General features: G+C 45.8%; 1 protein-coding gene and 1 pseudogene across 1 annotated transcript; one reads left to right on the forward strand and one right to left on the reverse strand.

The window, feature by feature from the left end:
* Positions 1-2,308: 2,308 nt before the first annotated feature.
* Positions 2,309-4,738, reverse strand: LOC147962667 (receptor-like protein EIX2; annotated as a pseudogene).
* An 8,691-nt stretch (positions 4,739-13,429) lies between these two features.
* Positions 13,430-14,454, forward strand: LOC147962668 (uncharacterized). Its single transcript, XM_087532465.1, has 2 exons — positions 13,430-14,252; positions 14,426-14,454. The coding sequence occupies exons 1-2, from the start codon at positions 13,430-13,432 to the stop codon at positions 14,452-14,454; spliced, it is 852 nt and encodes a 283-aa protein (XP_087388591.1).
* Positions 14,455-20,893: the final 6,439 nt, after the last annotated feature.

Genomic DNA, 20,893 nt, shown 5'->3' on the forward strand with positions numbered 1-20,893 from the left:
CAACCCTGAGACCGGTTTTGACCCTGTTGACCGGTTTTGAACCTGTTGACCGCCCAGTCAGCGTGCCACATCAGCGACACTGTTCACAAATTCATTTTCTGAAACTTTCCCCCCCAAAAAACTGAGAAATTCAATTTCTAGGGGAAAAATCCTGCATGAATAGTAAATTCAAAAAAAAATAAAAAGTACCATTTTTAGAAGGAAAAATAATTTTTCGTCTCGTGAACAGTAACTCAGGAAAAGTTTGAAAAAAATATAAAAAGTATCAGCACAAATTTTCGAAAATTCCCAGTTTTCACACATGTGAACAGTACTAGTGGACAAAAAAATTTCAAATGTACTGTTCATGCGGGGGATAACGAAATCCCGAAATTACTGTTCACGTGGCGAAAATGGAATTCTTCAAACTTTTTTCAAAATGATTTTTTTCACCGCATATGCAGTGAATTCGGGAATATTTCATTTTTCGCCACGTGAACAGTACTGTTCGCGTGAGAATTTTCCAGAAAATGAAATTTTCTGATTTTTTGGCAGAAAATGAATTCATGAACAGTGTTATGAACAGTGTCGCTCATGTGACACGCTGACTGGCTGGTCAATGGGTTCAAAACCGGTCAACAAGGTCAAAACCGGTCTCAGGGTTGAATCTTAGACGGTTTTGAATCATGACCAAAGTTGTTCAACGAAACCTTTAATCTATGTCCATTAAGTCTAACCTGAACCGCGGGCAAACGCAAGCGGTTTATCTTCCTCTGCATATACTCTCTCCGTCCGGAAATACTTGTCGGAGGAATGGATGTATCTAGACATATCTTAGTTCTAGATACATTCATTTTTATCCATTTCTTCGACAAGTATTTTCGGACGGAGAGAGTACTATCCATCGTGGGTCAATATTTCCATTGCGTCCACCAGTCATCGAGCTGTCAAGCATCCATCTTCGTCATGCATGTACATTGTTTGTTTGCTCTTTCCGGATTCCACCGCCGCCTCTATGCCTGATGAAGAAAAATAAGAAGTAGAAGGCTTTGAACAATCATGATTGCAACTATGCATTGGAAGATAGCAGAAGGAAGGGCTTCACTATACAGCAGAAACAGGACACCTTTTGCCCGCAGGTTGAAAACTATGCTATGTAGATACGTAGTCCGTTTGGTAAACTTATTATGTTATCAAAACAGACCATCCACATAAGATTGAATATTTCAATCTGATAACACAATAAAAGGCAGGATATTCAGATTTTGTGATGATGGCGGCAGGGTTTCTTTTTCTTGGTCGGCAGCAGCAGCTCTGCAATGGTTTCAGTTCAGTTGAGAGCGTCTCGACAAACACAAAATCCAACCCTGCATACATAGCAATGTGTATACAAAGCTGTAGAATCTGAAGTGCAGCACTCACAGCGCTCAAAAACCGACGGTAAATGCAAGGCAGAACAAACAAACCACTCTGGATCCACACGGCGTTAGGTCGACAAGCTCTTACACCTCCCGTGCCAGGTACTCCTGGCAGATCATTTCAGTCTTTCATCGTAATTGATGCAGATGGGGAAAAATACTTCAAATGCTAATCCCTGTCAAGGTTAATTTCTTTTAGAGAGGAGACAAAAATCTGTGGTTGGTTTTTATTATACACGTCCACACAAAAAACTTGTTAATTGAGTTGATTTAATACTCTAGTCTCTACTTAAATGCAATATTAATCCTCCCCAGAGGTATTTGCTTATCGATGTACATTTTCTCATTAGAGTTTGAAACATCAATCTTGACTTTTCTCATACAGCAGTAAATCATGCGTAAGGGCCTTTTTGGTCGCATGATTCAACAAACACTGGAACATGAAAAAGCAGAAATACAATATACTATAATGCTCCAAAACATACTATAATCGTTGACATCTCAAATCCTACAGCAAGCGGAAACACAATATACTATATTTGTTGTTCTTTGGTTGCACCACGTAAAAAACACAAAAAATACTATGGAGATTGAGTGGATGTCACTCCAAAGAATTTATCGAGGTTATACCTCTTGCTAAATATCCGGTCGAACTAATATTGTAGGAAAGCACAAAAATTCAGATAATAAAACCTAATGCAATCCTGTAGAACACTGGTCACATCATACAACAACTACAAGCCAATTCTGCCCACAAAAGGCACATAAATTTGTAGCCTATTGGTGAAACAAAACAAACAGCTGCAACCGCAGCTGCAGGGTCATGAAAAATACATTATACAATGCGGACTGCAGATAAAGCAGCCTCTTCTGCCAAATTGTGCATCTAGTGCGAAGCATCATAAATACAGTCAGATACGCTTCATCTTGTGCACAATATTCTGCTGCATGGCATCGACAAAACTGAAGAAAGCAACCCGCCAGATCTTGCAGAAAAATAATGCTCCAAACCATACCCAGAAACCAAAGACAATTCCAGCAATCACCGAGTAGTACAGCCACAGTGTTTCGAGTTCATGGTGATGTTCCTCTGCTCCATCCATTGGTGTTGTACTACTCGAATTATTTGTGCATGGTCTTAAGGGGGGACCACAGAGTCCAAGATTATTGCCATAGATTGATGGGTCATCGAGTGTTTGAAGCTGACTGCCTGTAGGTATCTCTCCAGACAGAAGGTTATTGGAGAGATTGAGGTTGCTGAGGGACATCAGGTTTGAAACACTAGGCGGAATATGACCTGATAGTTTGTTCCAGGAGAGGTCAAGGGACTCTAATAGCTTTAGATTGCCAATATCCTTGGGGATACTACCAGACAGATTATTTCTTGAAATATTTAGTAACCGCATGCCTCTGAGACTTGTGAGCTCTGAAGGGATCTCACCAGATAGAGAATTACCAGAGAGATCAATACCAGTCACAAATGCATGCCTTCCCTTGAAGGTGCACTCCCGTCCCTTCCAAATTATGTCCATGCTTCCATTGTAAACATAAAAATATCTGTGGGAAGTAAGTGCTATGTCAATTTTTACAACTGGTTGTGTCACAAATGTCTGTCTCATCAGGGAGATGTTGACCAAACTTTCTAGTATGGAACCTACAAAATTGTTTTCAGCAAGATCTAGCAGTTGGAGATGGGGGAGTTGTGATAACTGCTGCCAAGGAATACTCCCGTAGAACTTGTTTGAGCGGAGGCTGAGAATCCTCAACGAAGGATTGCTTTCCCCTATCCACGGAGGAATTACACCAGAAATCTTATTGTCCCGGAGATCCAAAACAACAAGGCTTTTGAACTTCTTCAACACCATTGGAAAGCAACCTGTGAATTTATTACTTGACAAGTGCAGTGACCTTAGTGAAGAGTTGAAGAAAGTTGAGGTTGGAACTTCCCCAGCTAAAGCATTGCCCGACAAATCCAAGAACTGTAAATCTTTCAAGTTCCAGATGCAACCAGGAAGATCTCCAAACAACTCATTGTTTGATAGATCCAAGAGCACCAGGAGTGTTAATTGACAAAAGGGAGACCATGATTCTCCTGAGAAGCTGCTATTGTCTGTACTGTTAGCCACCTTGACAATTGGCAACTGCCTGTTGTCATGATTAGGAATGATACCCGTAAACTTGTTGCCCGACATGTCGAGAGCAATGAGATTTACCAGCAAGGAGATGGTTTCAGGAAGCTCACCCTCGAGATGGTTGGAGTTGACCTCAAGGAATATCAAAGATATTGCATTACCAATATTTGTTGGCACAATTCCAGTAAGGTGATTTTTGGACAAGGACAATGCTTGCAAGTTCCGCATGCTCCCTATCTCCGCCGGGATGCTTCCAGTTAACAAGTTGCTGGATACATCAAAACCCTTGAGCTCCTTGCACTTGCTGATATGCGATGGGATGCTTCCAGTTAACATGTTTCCGGATACATCAAATATCTGGAGCTGCTTGCACTTGCTGATATGCGATGGGATGCTTCCAATTAACAAGTTTCTGGATACCATAAATAACTCGAGCTTGGTACAGTTTGTAAACATCTCTCTCGGGATGGTACCATTTATATTATTTTCAACCAAGTAAAATGTCAACAATGTTTGTATCCTGGCAAAACATGGTGGCACACTTCCATATAACTGATTCTGTCCCAGGGTCATGTACTTAAGACTAGTGAGGTTCCCTAGCTCTGGTGGGAGAGTAGAAACCAGACTAGCGTTTCTGAAGTTGAGCTCCTGTAGGAACTGAAGTTTCCCGAGTGAGGCTCGGATCGACCCACCAAGTGGGTTGTTGCCCACTATAAGATCTCGCAACCCAGATATCATCCCCAGCTCCTCTGGAATTCCTCCCGTGAGATTATTTGCAGAGAGCTGCAGTGCCTTGAGATTTTGGAGCCTTGAGAATGAGCGAGGTATTAAGCCAACAAGATTGTTGCTGCTCAAGTCCAGAAAGGTGAGCGTGAGCAACTTGGATATGTTTGCCGGGATGGCTCCAGCAAGGCTGTTGTTGTTGAGTTTGATCTTGGTGAGGTTCAAGAATGCTGCCAAATACAAGTAATCGAGCGTACCTTTGAGTTCAGTGTTGGGAAGGCTGAGCTCTGTAACATGCCCGGCAGTGTCACATGAGATGCCAAACCAAGAGCAGGTGGAATTCATAGTCGACCATGAGGACAGCGAGTTGGCGCCAACCAAACTGGACTTCCATCGGAGAAGTGCTTCTGCTTCCAGGTTGGTGGCCTTGGCTGCGCATACTAGCAAGAGAAGTGAGATATGGAAGAGTTCCTTCAGGGGCGCCATTGAAGTGTTGGGTAAGAAAAGTGGCAAGCTGGAGAGCATTTCCTTGGTTTACAAGTAGCTAGAGTTCACATAGATAAAAGAGATTGGTGTAGAAAACGCGAATAATATCTTGGTATCTTAATTCTCAACCTCAGAGGAAAGTGAATACTAGTCAGTAGTGTACTCATGACTGATGACCATGTGTGTGGCTGTTGCTGTCCGTTAACACAAGTGCAAGTGTACACCACCCAAACCAGCCGCACGTCTCTTTAGGAATCAGATAGACAGTCCATGCCTAGAGTTGAAAAGTCTGGACCACATTAATGTTCGCCCATGTGGTAAGATATTTTATTTTTGGAAATGCGGTCCTTAGAGCCCAATTCATTAAAAAAGGTCGAAGAGAGGTGTCCAGTTAATTAACGGAAAACCGGGCGAAAACCGTCAACATGCCCGCAAAAACAAGGCACACAGGGCGACCTGGCAACCTACACAAGAACGCACACACGCCGTCGAAGAGAAAACCACGAACAAGCGTCGAGGCTGGCATGTGGTAAGATATTGTCTGGTTATGCAAATACTTCCTCCATCCGAAATTAGTTGTTGCTTAAACGGATGTATCTAAACTAAAATACGTCTAGATAGATTCGTTTGAGCGACAACTAATTTCAAATGGAGGTAGTAGTTAATTACTCCATCTAGGTCTCCTTTGTATTTTGAGTCAATATTTAATTATAAATTTAACTATGTAACAAATATAGTTTCATTGTAAACTACCTTTAAATACAAATCCAATAAAATACTTTTTGTAACCTTTATAAACTTATCACTAGCACAGGAAACATACGGTACCTACAGGTTACAAGGGGCGAGAGGTGGGGTGCAAATAGACATACATGTGACATACTGAACTACGGTATGGGTGGCATATGCATGCTAGCGATAGAATCATGATTCGTGAGTTGTATCATGGTTTTCTGATTGTCTTTTTTGTTCTATGGCACATTTTGTAGTGAGCAACGAGTAAGCTAATAGTTGAGATATGTAACACTCACACACTGCTTCTATTCATCCATCGGGGTATATTTATACAGTTTACAGGAGAGGAAGCAGAGGAACGTGGGAGAGTACAACGGCCTTAGCCGGCTATCGCTACCATGCAGGAGAGGATAAACATGAAGTACGTGGGCTGTTGGAGACGCGCACGACGCGGGCTGCATGGCTAGCCACCTGACGAGAGGGACGTGGGCACGTTCCAACACCCTCCCGCAGTCGAAACGTGGGGTTCGTCGACGTTGAGACTGGACCGAAAGTCGAGGAAGACGCCCATTGGCAGCCCCTTGGTGAAGATGTCGGCGAACTGCGAGCTCGTCGGTACGTGGAGAACACGGATCTCACCCAGTGCCACACGCTCGCGCACGAAGTGAAGGTCGATCTCGATGTGCTTCGTGCGTTGGTGTTGCACCGGGTTGCTCGACATGTACACAGCACTTATGTTGTCGCAGTAGACGACCGTGGCACGGGACGGCGGTTGGTGGAGCTCGCCAAGTAGTTGGCGTAGCCACACCGACTCGGCGACGGCGTTGGCGACCGCCCGGTACTCGGCCTCGGCGCTCGAACGAGAAACGGTGCTCTGCCGTTTAGATGACCACGTGAGGAGGTTGGAGCCGAGGAAGACACAATCGCCCGAGGTGGACTTGCATGTGTCGGGGCAGCCGGCCCAGTCGGCGTCGGAGTAAGCCACGAGCTCGGTGTCGGCGTCGCGATGGATCTGAAGGCCAAGGTGAGTCGTGCCACGCAGATACCGAAGGATGCGCTTCATGAGCTGGAAGTGGCAGTCGCGGGGGGCATGCATGAACATACAACACTGTTGAACGGCATAAGAGAGATCGGGCCGCGTCAACGTGATGTACTGCAGCGCCCCGGCCAGGCTGCGGTAGAGCGACAGGTCGTGGAAGAGCGGGCCAGTGTCGGTGGAGAGCTTGGCCAGCGTGTCGACCGGAGTGGAGATGGGCTTGCAGTTGAGCATGCCGGCACGGTCGAGGATCTCTAGGGCGTACTGTTCCTGGGAAAGGAACAAGCCACGCGCAGTGGTGGTGACGTTGATGCTGAGGAAGTGGTGGAGCGCGCCGAGGTCGGTCATGGAGAACTCGCGGTGAAGAGCCTGGATGACGGAGTCGAGCACCGCGCCCGAGCTGGCGGTGAGGATGATGTCGTCGACGTAGAGGAGCAGGTAGGCGAGGTGAGCACCACGTCGAAGGACGAAGAGCGATGAGTCCGCCCGCGACGCGACGAAGCCAAGGCTCCGCAGGTACGTCGTGAACCTGGTGAACCACGCCCGAGGCGCCTGCTTGAGACCGTAGAAAGAACGGTTTAGCCGGCACACATGCGAGGGCGAGGTGGCGTCGACGAAGCCGGAAGGCTTGTGGCTGTAGACCGTCTACGCAAGATGGCCGTGGAGGAAGGCGTTCTTGATGTCCAGCTGATGTATGGGCCACGACTTGCCGGCGGTGAGGCTCAGGACAGTCCGGACGGTGGCTGGTTTGACCACCGGACTGAAGGTCTCGCCGTAGTCGACGCCGGCCTGTTGCGTGAAGCCGCGAAGCACCCACCGCGCCTTGTACCGGGCGAGAGTGCCGTCCGGATGAAACTCGTGCCGGAAAATCCACTTGGGCGATCAAGGCATGACATTGTTTGCTCTGTCGTTTTTGTCTGTGGTGCAGAACAGTTTCAAGCGGCATTAGCGGTGCGAGTTACTACACCGGCACTTTCAAGTTTCAACACGGTGAACCGCTCACCTGACGGCAGCTACGTCGCTGTCTCCAGCCGCGGCAACTTCTTCTTGACATGGGAGCCTGGGCAGGTTCGATGATATTATGCTACTACTTAGCAGTATCGATTCGGGTGAAATATCTGGCCGGGGTTTTGTTCTGAAGTGTCTATGTACACCTGCAATTGCAGCTATATTGGCAACCGCACAACAGGGCTGTGGCACGGCGGATATAGAACATGGGATGGAGAGCAGATGGTGGTCTCTGGCTCCTCGTGCGCGGCGGTGGGCTCTTCCTCAGTAAAGGAACAGGGGTGAGTGCTAGTTCTTATTCGATTCGATCAGTTTAGTTAGCAAAATGGGCAAACACAGCATAATGCAGTTCCTTTAAGCGCTCATTAACATATTCTAACTAGGATCCATTTCCAGATAGTTGAGGACTTCGAGGAAGCGTTGGTGCAAAGCCGGGGGTTTGGGATTCTGGACGTGGGCTACCGCTCAAAGGTAACACTAACTGAAACGAACTGTACTATGTTTACATGATACTACTAAGTAACCTTGAACAACAACTAGCTGATCTGTGGTTCTGTTTTAAAGGATGAGGCATGGGCTGCCGGTGGTAGCGGTGTCCTGCTGAAAACAACCAAGGGCGGCAAGACCTGGGTGCACGACAGGGCCGCAGATAACATCCCCGGCAACCTATACTCCGTAAAGTAAGCACTCGGATCGCCTGAATTCCGCAGGAGATATCATTATCTTACTTGTTCAGGGTCTGAGTCTGTTTCACGTCTGAAACTCTGCCAACATTTTACAATGGTTGTGATGGATGTTGCAGGTTCATTGGAGACAACCAAGGTTTTGTGCTCGGAAATGACGGTGTCTTGCTCCGATATGTTGGCTGAAGCGGCGGAAAAAACCACGGCTATCTGAAACCCTTTTTGTATGTAAGAATGATCCATATATAGACACACACGTGAAAGGCTGCTGATTGTCCCGACGTTCTGTCTTCCGCAAGAGAGTGTAAATCTTATCTGTCTATTACTGTTGTTTGACCGATGATTGTTTCCAGCATTCAAAGGCATACAGTACAGTACGACGTGAGCACATACATTTATGTATGTATCTGATCCTGATATGCGATGGATTTTGTGAGGTGCAAAAGAACTGCATACATCAAGGCTGCCAGTACGTACTTCCCTGCTGCAAAACATGAAAACAGGTTGTGGTCAGGATATATATATCTCCTGTCAACATGTGGCAATATCCAGGTGCTTTCTCCAGGTTGCAGTCGTCGCTTGCAGAGCTACTAAGGCCTGAGTTCTCAGAGAGGACATGACATGGATTGCAGTACTGAAATGTGCTCGTACAGCAATGGCGGCGGGGTCTCCATGTGGTCGAGCTCCAAGTGGACCACAAACCACGAGTCCTTCACCCGTTCGTTGAATACTCTGCTCTGCAGACGCACAGACCATTTGTTGAACTGAGCTTATTATGTCTGAAATATTCAGTACCGAGGCAGCACGAGTTCTCTTGATTGTTTTTCTTTTTCATCCTGCTACAGGTGAAAATGTAGGAAGTTCTAATTTTGCTACAGTTTTGCGACGGTAGCATCGAAAAACTGTTGGCATTTCTATTTTCTTCGTACAATAGCGGCTCTGCAATGGCTTCAGTTCATTTCAGTTCAGAGTGACAGCAATATGTATGCAAGGTTACAGAGGATCTGCACCGCAGCAGTTCCTAAGATCAACCATGGTTCACAAGACTATGGAGCTTTCTTGCCTGTTCTACTCTGAAACAACGGACTCTGACTTCACGCGCTGTTATGCCGACAACCCTTACACCTCCCCTGCCAATTTGATCGGCTGCTTCCATACACGGGCGGTTCCTGACCATTGCTAACAAGTGGTTCCTGACCATCTTCCATACACTGGCAGATCTCAGGAGCCATGAACAACAAAACTCGCAAGTTGGAGCTGGCGAAGGCCTCCACCTCCACGTACTCTGCCCTGCCATCTATATAAAACTAACGAAACAAAAAAAAAGTGAACAAAACATACATGCTCACAATTTGGTATGGTTGTGTATAATTTTTTTAGTGAATTCTGTTTTCTTTCTCTAATTTGTCACATGATAAGTTCAACTTTTCCCCCCAACAAGTTTCTAACAACTTGTCATGATTTTTCCTTACTGTATAGAACATTTTCCATCAAATTTTAGTTGTGCATGTTTACTCATACAATATCATGGACATTTATCATCCATATGTTTGTGTCTGTATTGTTACATGGCAAATTTATTTTATATAGCATGGAAAATTTATTGAGCATACCATGGAAAATTGTTTTAATGCAGTATGGAAATTTACATTTACCTATAGGTGGATTAATTTTCATCATGTCACGGAAATTTATCTCAGTTTTTATACTTATCCATTTATACGAAATCTTGAACACGGTCAATTTTTCTGTTATATATAGGTAGATTTTAATCATGATCATGGCAACCTTACTTTTCTGTCATTTTTATCCCAATATCGATGTTTATGTATTTCCCCCCTTTTCACGATTGTTTTTGAGATGGAAATTTTATGGGTATGGAAACATTTATGTTTCTCTCTCCTGTTAAATTTATGGTTTTTCTGTCTTTTCTGCACAAAATATTTGATTTTTGCTGACGCTTTGTTTTTCAAAAAAGCAACTGATTGGGCATAGCCCTTTTTCTGGGCTAGCTTGCATTGCTCTAGAATCCGCGCGTAGCGAACGTCAGAGGGAAATTAATTTATTCGCTCGGTTGACCCTTCTCGAGGAACGGTTCGTTCACGCAAGTGACCTGTCTGAACACCTGAAAACTTGTGATATCAATTTCGATGTCCAACAAAAACCCGCCTTCAGTATCCTCGAAACTTCTTGCTTCTTCATTTTAATTGCACCTAAGAATGTTTTTCACGCATAAGCGTGGGACGAACCATGTTTGCTATTACTTTAGAACACAAATCATTTGGATTGGGGTGGGGGCCAGCCCCCCCCCCCCCCCCCCCCCAAGCCCTTCATGGTCTTTCTCTTTAATTGAGAGAGGGCATTGACATATAGAATGTGCTAGATTGAACAACCATCAAAATTATTGTAGTTCCTTGATATTTACTCTACTATATTTACTCGTGCCGTTCCTCCCGGCACCGAGGACAAACACAAGAAGAACAAGCATTGTGTGGTAAATCTTCACAAGTTCAGTGATTGGAGAAAATTGCAGAGAACTCTGACAAGTTCGGCGGCGAGGCGGTTGACTAGGAGGGCGTGCGCGTGGACCTCTCTGCTTCGACCTCGGGCTTGCAACTAATCTTGCTAATTTAAATCTAGAACCAGCACATTAATTAGTACATGTTCCAATCAAACAGAGTTACAGATCAACCAAAACAGAGGCACAACTTGTTGTTTCTTGTACTATGCAATTAATCTGCATCTAATTTCCTGCTGCATCCACTGCATGCTCAACTTGAAGCTAGGTAGGAAACTCATGCTCAAGTTGAACATGTATTGATACTCATGTGAAGATCAACGAGGGGGTGGTCTGGCGTGCCTCCTTTGTTTATGGGGAGCCCAGGAGAGAAGATAGACCTCAGTTTTGGGAGCTTCTTAGACGTCTTCAACCAATGTGGGATGGACCGTGGCTATGTTGTGGGGACTTCAATGAGGTCTTGGCTTAGGATGAACATTGTGGTCCTCAAGACCGGTCAGAGGCTCAGATAACTGCTTTTAGGGATTGCCTGATGGACTGTAGCTTGACTGATGTGGGCTACTCCGGTCCGAAGTTTACGTGGTGCAACAAACAAGACCCGGATTGTCATGTTAAATGTCGCTTGGATAGGGCTGCGGCCAATGGAGCTTTTACTGGTATGTTCGATGGGTGCGGGGTGGAGAATCTCATTGCCACTTCTTTGGATCACTACCCCATGCTGGTTCTGTTGGGAGGCAGGACCCAACAGGCACGACGATCTCCGGTCCAGCAAGGGTTCCGTTATGAGGAGATGTGGCTACTGGCTGATGATTACAGAGAAACTCTTGAGCGGGTGTGGGTTGAGGACTTGAGGAGAGGGATGGCTGTCCTTCACTTCAGTCAACATGGTCTAACCTGAAGCATGTTGATGGCTCTTTGCGATCCTGGAGCAAGGAGGCCTTCGGCTGTATTCGGAAGCAGATTGGGCGCTTGGAGCGCTGTATTGCTACCATCAGGGCTTCGCCTCCCTCTCCATCCTTGATGGCGGAGGAACGCTCAATTGAGGGTCCGCTGATAACATCCCCGGGAACCTCTACTCCGTAAAGTAAGCACTTGGCTCAACTGAATTCTGCAGTTTTAGTCTATTTATCGTCTGTCTGAAACTATGCCAGCCAAATAACACAATGGATGTTGAAGGTTCATTGGCGACAACCAAGGGTTCGTGCTCGGGAACGACGGCGTCTTGCTCTGATACGTAGGCTGACGCGGCGGGAGTCGCCGCGGCAATCTAAACCCTTTTTGTACGTAATGATCCATATATACACGATATGTGTGAAAGGCGGCTGAGTATACATCTTCTGCAAAAGAGTGTACATCTTCTCTGTCGGTGGCTTGACTGATGATTGTTTCCAACATTCAAAGACACTAGTACATGAGCACGTACATTTATGTATGTATCTGATGCTGATATGCCATGAATTTTGTAAAGTGCAAACGACGTGTAGACATTGTGAATTCATTAGATTCTGACAAGTCTAGACAGCAGCAGTCGTCGCTCGCAATGAGCAGCTTGCAGAGCTACTACGGCCTGAGTTCTCAAAGAGGAGACGACATGGATTGCAGTACTGAGATGTCCTTGTACAGCAAGGGAAGCTCCCAAGGTATTGGCAGCGAAATGCTCCCAGTTTCTTCTTCTCCCAAAGTTTTTTGCCGAGGCCTATTTCCAGTATGCGTTTGAATATGGACACGAGCAGCCTGGATACCAGCGCGAAGAACACTGGCTCGTTTCTGAACGGGTTGAAATCCGTAGTGCCGAAATCGCCAAGGCCGCTGAGCTTTGCCGATGCAGAGAATGGCGGGGTCTCCATGTGGTCGAGCTCCAAATGGACCTTCATCCACGAGTCCTTCACCCGTCCATTGCTCGCAGGATGAAAGCTGCTCTCGATTGAGCCTATGTACCGGCCAATAGGACCGCTCTGCTGCTGCAAACTCCATCTGTCATGCCATTCATGTGAGCTGAGTTGAGGGAAATGAGAGAGGAGGCTTGGTTGGACATGATCTTCTGCCACCTCAATCCTTGTTCCTCATAGTGACGGTCACATGACGGGATCACGGAGTCATCAGACGACATTGCAGTTGCACCCCCCCCCTCTTCTCTGTTTTTTCTGATGTGGCATCTGCTGCTAATTCACCATTCATCATGTATAATTGTATATCACAATATATGCGTGTTAGAATATACGTGTTGTAATCTCAACCTCCTTCCTTCTCTTGTATTCTACTCAAACTCCTCTTGTATAACCTTGTACGCCAAGCCAAGGGCTGCGGCCACATATCAATATAAACACCACGCGGCTCCCTCAATGGAGTAGGAACGCTTGATATCTTTCATGGTAATCAGAGCCACCTCTTTTTATACATCTAGCCACAAACCAAAACCCTAGAAACCACATATCATCGTCTCCATGGCTTCCTCCGCCGGCGTCTCCCTCAACCTCGGATCGCCGCCGTCTGAGAAGCTCGCAAGAGGTAATTTTATCCTCTGGAAGACGCAGGTCCTCCCAGCCCTGCGAGGCGCGCAGGTGACGGGGCTCCTGGACAACACCGACGCCGCTCCGCCCAGGATGGTGGAGATCACGAAGGCAGACAAGACCACGGCCCTAGAGCCGAACCACCTATACGGACCCTGGATCGCCAAAGACCAGCAGGTTCTATCATACCTTCTCAATTCCATGTCTCCAGAAATTCTTGCACAAGTCGTTGGGAAAGATTCCACCTTTGAGCTCTGGACGACGGTGAAAAATCTCTTCGCCTCACAATCTCAGTCTCGGATTACTAATCTAAGAACTGCCATCACCAATACCAAGAAGGGCACCATGTCAAGCTCGGCGTATATGGCGAAGATGAAAAGTCTTGGGGGTGAACTACCTGCTGTCGGTTGTCCCGTATCTGATCCGGAGATGGTGGACTATATCTTGGCCGGACTGGACCGTGACTACGACTCCGTGGTGGCGGCGATCGGCGCTGTGAAAAACACCATCACAGCCGATGATCTATTTGCTCAGATCTCTGCCCTTGATCAAAGGATGGAGATGCTAGGCGACTCATCTTCAGGCGGGTTCCACTCATCCGCCAATGCGGTCTACAGAGGCCGTGGCCAGTCCCGCGGCAGATCTCGCGGGCGCGGAGGAAGGGCGTGTGGCCGTGGTGATAGTGGTGACCGCGGTGATCGTCAGTCCTCTTGCTCCAATGGAGGCGGCGGATTCAGAGGCCGCCCTCGACAGCAACAGCAACAGCAGGTTCATGAGCAACAACATGACTATCCAGAGTGTCAGATATGCTACAGACACCATCCAGGAGGTGCACGAGTTTGCTGGTGGCGTTATGAAGAAAACGAACAAGAAGAAAAGGAGGCGCATGCAGTCTCCTATGGCGTGGACACCAACTGGTATGCCGATAGTGCAACAACAAACCACATCACAGGTGAACTTGACAAGTTGACGATGCGGGAGAAGTACAATGGAGGCGACCAAATTCGCACGGCAAGCGGTTCTGGTATGGATATCACACACATTGGCAGTTCATTTGTTGAAAACCCTGTGAAAAATTTACACTTGACCAATGTCTTGCATGTCCCTCAAACATCTAAAAATCTTGTTTCCGTTCATCGATTCACTCTTGATAACAATGTTCTTATTGAATTTTCTCCTTATTTTTTCTTGGTTAAGGACTTGAGAACAAGGAGAGTCATTCTTAGAGGACGGTGCGCGGGAGGCCTCTACCCACTCATATCATCATCATCATCTTCATGGTCCAATAAACAAGCAAATATTGTCACCAAGATATCTACATCAAGATGGCATAGTCGTTTGGGTCATCCATCTTCAGTCATAGTTAGATATGTTCTTAGCAAAAATAAACTCTCTTATGAGCCTAGTGTTGAGTCAGTTTGTGATCCGTGTCAACAAGCAAAAAGTCATCAGTTACCTTACCTAATTTATACTAGTGTGTCTACTGCCCCTTTACAACTTATCATTTTAGATGTATGGGGGCCAGCTCCTACTTCAGTTGGTAGATTTTCCTATTATGTAAGTTTTATTGATGGCTATAGTAAATTTACTTGGACTTACCTATTGAAAAAACGATCTGATGTATTCCAAGTTTTTCTCAATTTCCAAAATCTTGTTGAACGCAAACTGAACTCTAAAATCATTGCTATGCAAAGTGACTGGGGTGGTGAGTATGAAAAATTAAATTCTTTCTTTCAAAAGCTTGGCATATCACACCATGTCTCTTGTCCTCATGCTCACCAACAAAACGGATCTGCTGAAAGAAAGCACCGTCAAAGAATTACGGTGAAGCCTGTATTTACAAGAAAGTGAGTGGGAGCACTACAACATTTCTGATAAGTATGTGTGAATGACATATTGTTGATCGGAAATAATGTAGAATTATTCCGCAAAGCATAAAGGAGTATTTGAAAGGAGTTTTTCAAAGAAAGACCTCGGTGAAGCTGCTTACATATTGAACATCAAGATCTATAGAGATAGATCAAGACGCTTGATAAGTTTTTTCAATGAGTACAAACCTTGACAAGATTTTGAAGTAGTTCAAAATGGAACAGTCAAAGAAAGAGTTCTTGCCTGTGTAACAAGGTGTGAAATTGAGTAAGACTCAAAGCCCGACGATGGCAGAAGATAGAAAAAGAGTGAAAGTCATTCCCTATGCCTCAGCCATAGGTTCTATAAAGTATGTCATGCTGTGTACCAGATCTATTGCATACCCTACACTGATTTTGGCAAGGGAGTACAATAGTGATCTAGGAGTAGATCACTAGACAGCGGTCAAAATTATCCTTAGTGGAATAAGGATATGTTTCTCGATTATGGAGGTGTCAAAAGGTTCGTCGTAAAGAGTTACGTCGATGCAAGCTTTGACACCGATCTGGATGACTCTAAGTCTCGATCTAGATACATATTGAAAGTGGGAGCAATTAGCTAGAGTAGCTCCGTGCAGAGCATTGTAGACATAGAAAATTGCAAAATACATAACGGATCTGAATGTGAAAGACCCGTTGACTAAGATTCTCTCACAAGCAAAACATGATCACACCTTAGTACTCTTTGGGTGTTAATCACATAGCGATGTGAACTAGATTACTGAATCTAGTAAACCCTTTGGGTGTTGGTCACATGGCGATGTGAACTATGGGCGTTAATCACATGATGATGTGAACTATCAATGTTAACCACATGATGATGTGATCTAGATTATTGACTCTAGTGCAACTGGGAGATTGAAAGAAATATGCCCTAGAGGCAATAATAAAGTTATTATTTTTTTCCTTCTTTCATGATAAATGTTTATTATTCATGCTAGAATTGTATTAACCGGAAACATAATACATGTGTGAATACATAGACAAACAGAGTGTCACTAGTATGTCTCTATTTGACTAGCTCGTTAATCAAAGATGGTTATGTTTCCTAACCATGGACAAAGAGTTGTTATTTGATTAACGGGATCACATCACTAGGAGAATGATGTGATTGACATGACCCATTCCGTTAGCTTAGCACACGATCGTTTAGTATGTTGCTATTGCTTTCTTCATGACTTATACATGTTCCTATGACTATGAGATTATGCAACTCCCGTTTACCGGAGGAACACTTTGTGTGCTACCAAACGTCACAACGTAACTGAGTGATTATAAAGGTGCTCTACGGGTGTCTCCGAAGGTACTTGTTGGGTTGGCGTATTTCGAGATTAAGATTTGTCACTCCGATTGTCGGAGAGGTATCTCTGGGCCCTCTCGGTAATGCACATCACTTAAGCCTTGCAAGCATTGCAACTAATGAGATATTTGCGGGATGATGTATTACGGAACGAGTAAAGAGACTTGCCGGTAACGAGATTGAACTAGGTATTGAGATACCGACGATCGAATCTCGGGCAAGTAACATACCGATGACAAAGGGAACAACATATGTTCTTATGCGGTCTGACCGATAAAGATCTTCGTAGAGTATGTGGGAGCCAATATGAGCATTCAGGTTCCGCTATTGGTTATTTACAGGAGATGTGTCTCGGTCATGTCTACATAGTTCTCGAACCCGTAGGGTCTGCACGCTTAACGTTTCGATGACAGTTATATTATGAGTTTATATGTTTTGATATACCGAAGGAGTTCGGAATCCCGGATGAGATCGGAGACATGACGAGGAGTCTCGAAATGGTCGAGACGTAAAGATCGATATATTGGACGACTATATTCGGACATCGGAAAGGTTCCGAGTGATTCGGGTATTTATCGGAGTACCGAAGAGTTATGGGAATTCGCCGGAGAGTATATGGGCCTTATTGGGCTATACGGGAATAGAGGAGAGGGGCCAAAAGGAAGAGGCGCGCGCCCCCCTCTAGTCCGAATTGGACAAGGGGTGCAGCCCCCTTTTCCTTCTTCCTCTCCCCCTCTTTCCTTCTCTCTTACTCCAACAAGGAAAGCCCCCTTTTCCTTCTTCCTCTCCCCCTCTTTCCTTCTCTCCTACTCCAACAAGGAAAGGAGGAGTCCTACTCCCGGTGGGAGTAGGACTCCCCCCTTGGTGCGCCCTCCTCCTAGGCCGGCCGCCACCCCCCTTGCTCCTCTATATACGGGGGCAGGGGGCACCCCATAGACACAACAATTGATAAAGTTGATCTTTTAGCCGTGTGCGGTGCCCCCCTCCACCATAGTCCACCTCGATAATACTGTAGCGGTGCTTAGGCGAAGCCCTGCATCGGTAGAACATCAACATCGTCACCACACCGTCGTGCTGACGAAACTCTCCCTCAACACTCGGCTGGATCGGAGTTCGAGGGACGTCATCGGGCTGAACATGTGCTGAACTCGGAGGTGCCGTGTGTTCGGTACTTGATCGGTCGGATCGTGAAGACGTACGACTACATCAACCGCGCGCGTTGTGCTAACAGTTCTGCTTTCGGTCTACGAGGGTACGTGGACAACACTCTCCCCTCTCGTTGCTATGCATCACCATGATCTTGCGTGTGCGTATGATTTTTTTTGAAATTACTATGTTCCCCAACTGTGAGGGCGTTGACATATACAATGAACTAGATTGAACTACCATACAAATTACCACGGCACCTCAATATTTAGTCTACTATATTCATCGATGCATATACCTATATTTAATTATGTAGGTTCTAGAGCTTCGTCCACATATCGGTGAGAGGGACCTATTTGACGTGGCCGGTGCCCATGGCAAGTCATGCTGCAACATGACGCCATGCATCAGCCATCCAGACAACATCCAACACACAACCGTGACCTCAAAGCAAAGAGAGATCCACACTTGACGAATTAGGGATCCAACATAAAACAACACATCCAACGCACAATTATTATGGACAAATTTGGTGATTATTTGTAATTGGAGGGGGGGGGGGGGGCATGGTGTTGGCATATAGAATATTAAGATACTAAGGTTGTGGAGTCACTAGGGCCACCTGTAAGGATGTGTGTCGTTGGTTGACATTTATCTTTCTTTTTATTAATTTTTGTTACAATTTTCCTCTATTTTCTATTTTAACATTTTTACCTTAATTAAAGAATATTTATTAAAATTTGTGATGATTGAAAAATACTAATGTTTTTTAAATTCATGAAAAAATTTAAAAATCATGAATATTTTAAAGTTTAATTTCTATTGAATTTGCAAATATTTCTAAATCCATGATTATTTTTAAAATTCCCAAACATTTTAAAAATTCATGCTTTCTAATTAGCAACATTTATAAAAATTGAAGATTCTTATAAATCCATGAACATCTTTTGATATAACAAACTTTTTTGAAAGGAACTAGCTGGCTTTTTATAAGATCAGAGTCGAGCGAGTGGAAATTGTTAAGCGAGCGAGTGTAGAAGGGAGCTGACTGAGGTGAGTGGGAGCTTCGTGGGCAGGCCCATGTGAACGTTATGGTTGAAATTCCATGACTTCAGCTTGGAATAGGATCTCCCAAGGCGTTCACACAACGACCCCCAGCTGACACCAAGGCTGAAATTTGTAAGGACACCACACCACGTACCAAACAACTCCACTCTGCTCTCAGAACAAATACCTTCTCTAGCAGTACCCCATATAAACCCCCCCAAAAAAACCAAAACATAATTGAAACCCCAGCCAATACAGATAAAACGAAAACAAAACAACCGACTGCAGTAATCTGCTAAAGGAAAAAAGATCCCACAAATGAAGAACGGCGTGGCAAAGCGGGCGTTAGCTCCTAGTAGAGAATGAACTAGATTGAACAACTATCAAAATTATTGTTGTTCCTTTATATTTGCTCTCCTATATTTGACTTGAATATACAGGCTTAGGCTCACCGTGACTGCCGTTAACCATCCCTCTATTGTTCCGGTGGTACACACAGTAGACAGCAATCACATTTAGGCTTACGTATATGCAAGTTGAGCCCCTAGTATACAAGCTGCTGTGTGTACTGCTTCCGAAATGGCCGAACGTGACTTGAATATACAGGCTTAGGCCTGGCCCAGCGGGAAAGCAAGGAAAAGTAGCACCTGAAACTCAGTGATGGTGCCTAGGGTTCTCTACTATATATATTAATTATGGTTGGATGATGTGACTCTCATAAATTTGTCATATCTATTGTAAAATAAAGTGTTCTAAAATTAAAGGTTAGGTAGGAGATTGACAGATAAAATCAAATAAGTAGGATAAGCGGGACCCCTATTCTGAAGTGAAACAGTTGCTGGTCCATCGATGGGCAGCAGTGCAGCGCACTACAAGATCGCAGCCTTACGTGGCCTTAATCAACCTGCTGATTGTCAGTTAGTTTCCCCTCGCGCAAGGCTAGGGTTTCTCTCCTCTCGGGCGCCGCCGCCGCCCCTGAGTACCTTACCCCGATCGATCTCCCTCCCTGTGAGCGGTTCTCTCGATCGGCCAAACCTCGCTCCTCCCTGCCCCTCGGTAGCGATGGAGCCTCCCGCAGACGCCCTGTCAGGCACCAGCGCTGGCGGCGGCGGCTCTCACGGAACGCCGGACCTTGGAGATTTCATGGAACAACTCAACCTGGAAGATGAAGACTTCGATGATCTGGTGATAGATGAGGCTGATCCGGAGATCAATGAGAGCGTGAGATGGCTCGCGCTGGCTAGGGTTCATACAGAGAAAACCTTCAGCCAAGCGGCCTTCTACAAGGATATGCGGGCGGCTTGGAACCCCGCGCAGCCGGTAAGGTTTCGCCCGGTTGGGCCGAAACTCTTCGTTGTACAAGCATCTTGCTTGGGAGACTGGGAACGTATGCTGGATCAAGGGCCCTGGCTATTCAGGAATCTACTCGTGTTGATGGTTCCATATGATGGTTTCACAAAGGCAGAGGAGGTTCCCATGATGTTTATGCCAATCTGGCTAAAATTCACAAGATCCTGGAGGGTTTCTGCAGGAAGAACATTGTGGAAAATTTGCTGAAAAACTCTGGCGAGATCCTGGAGATGAGACTGAACGGGAGCACCCGTGGTGACTACATTAGGGTTAGGGTTCGGCATGATGTTCGCCGGCCTCTCACCAAGTTTGTCAGTATTGTCAGGGGGAAAGAACGCCAAGTCTACTTGGTGCGTTACGAGAAACTGGCACGCTTCTGCAGTGTATGTGGGCTCATCGGTCATGATTGCAAAGAGTGCGGATCAGGGGTGCATGAGGAGAAGGACAAGAAGTATGGGTCTTGGCTCTATGCTGATGGACTAAATAAACAGCCGTCCAATGATGGTTATGGCCGGGGAAGGAGTCAGAAGCAACAGCCGTCTCAATCTCATCAGCAGAAGTCGCCGGGAAAGACAGTGGTCGACCCGGACATGCTAGATACGGCTACAAGCCCTGCCAAGGATGGACGCATATCCAAGCAAGGAGATCCAGCAGCTCGCAAAAGGCTCTCCATGGAGGATGTTGGACCGGATGCCAATGCGTTGGTAGGGCCGAGAGGTGTGCTAGCACTTACCCAGGGGAATGGTGAGGATGGTGCACAGGCCTCGCCTACCAGTAGTGCTAGCAGTAAGAGGGCTCGTATGGAGTCAAGAGGTATGTCAGGTGATAGATCGGCGGCCTCCTTCGAGGAGGACCGCCAGATGCAATGAATATCCTAGCTTGGAACTGCCGGGGGGGGGGCACCGCCGGACAGTT

Source organism: Triticum urartu, chromosome 7A (genome assembly GCF_056163025.1).
Source record: "Triticum urartu cultivar PI428250 chromosome 7A, HENAU_Tu73, whole genome shotgun sequence".
NCBI lineage: Eukaryota > Viridiplantae > Streptophyta > Magnoliopsida > Poales > Poaceae > Triticum > Triticum urartu.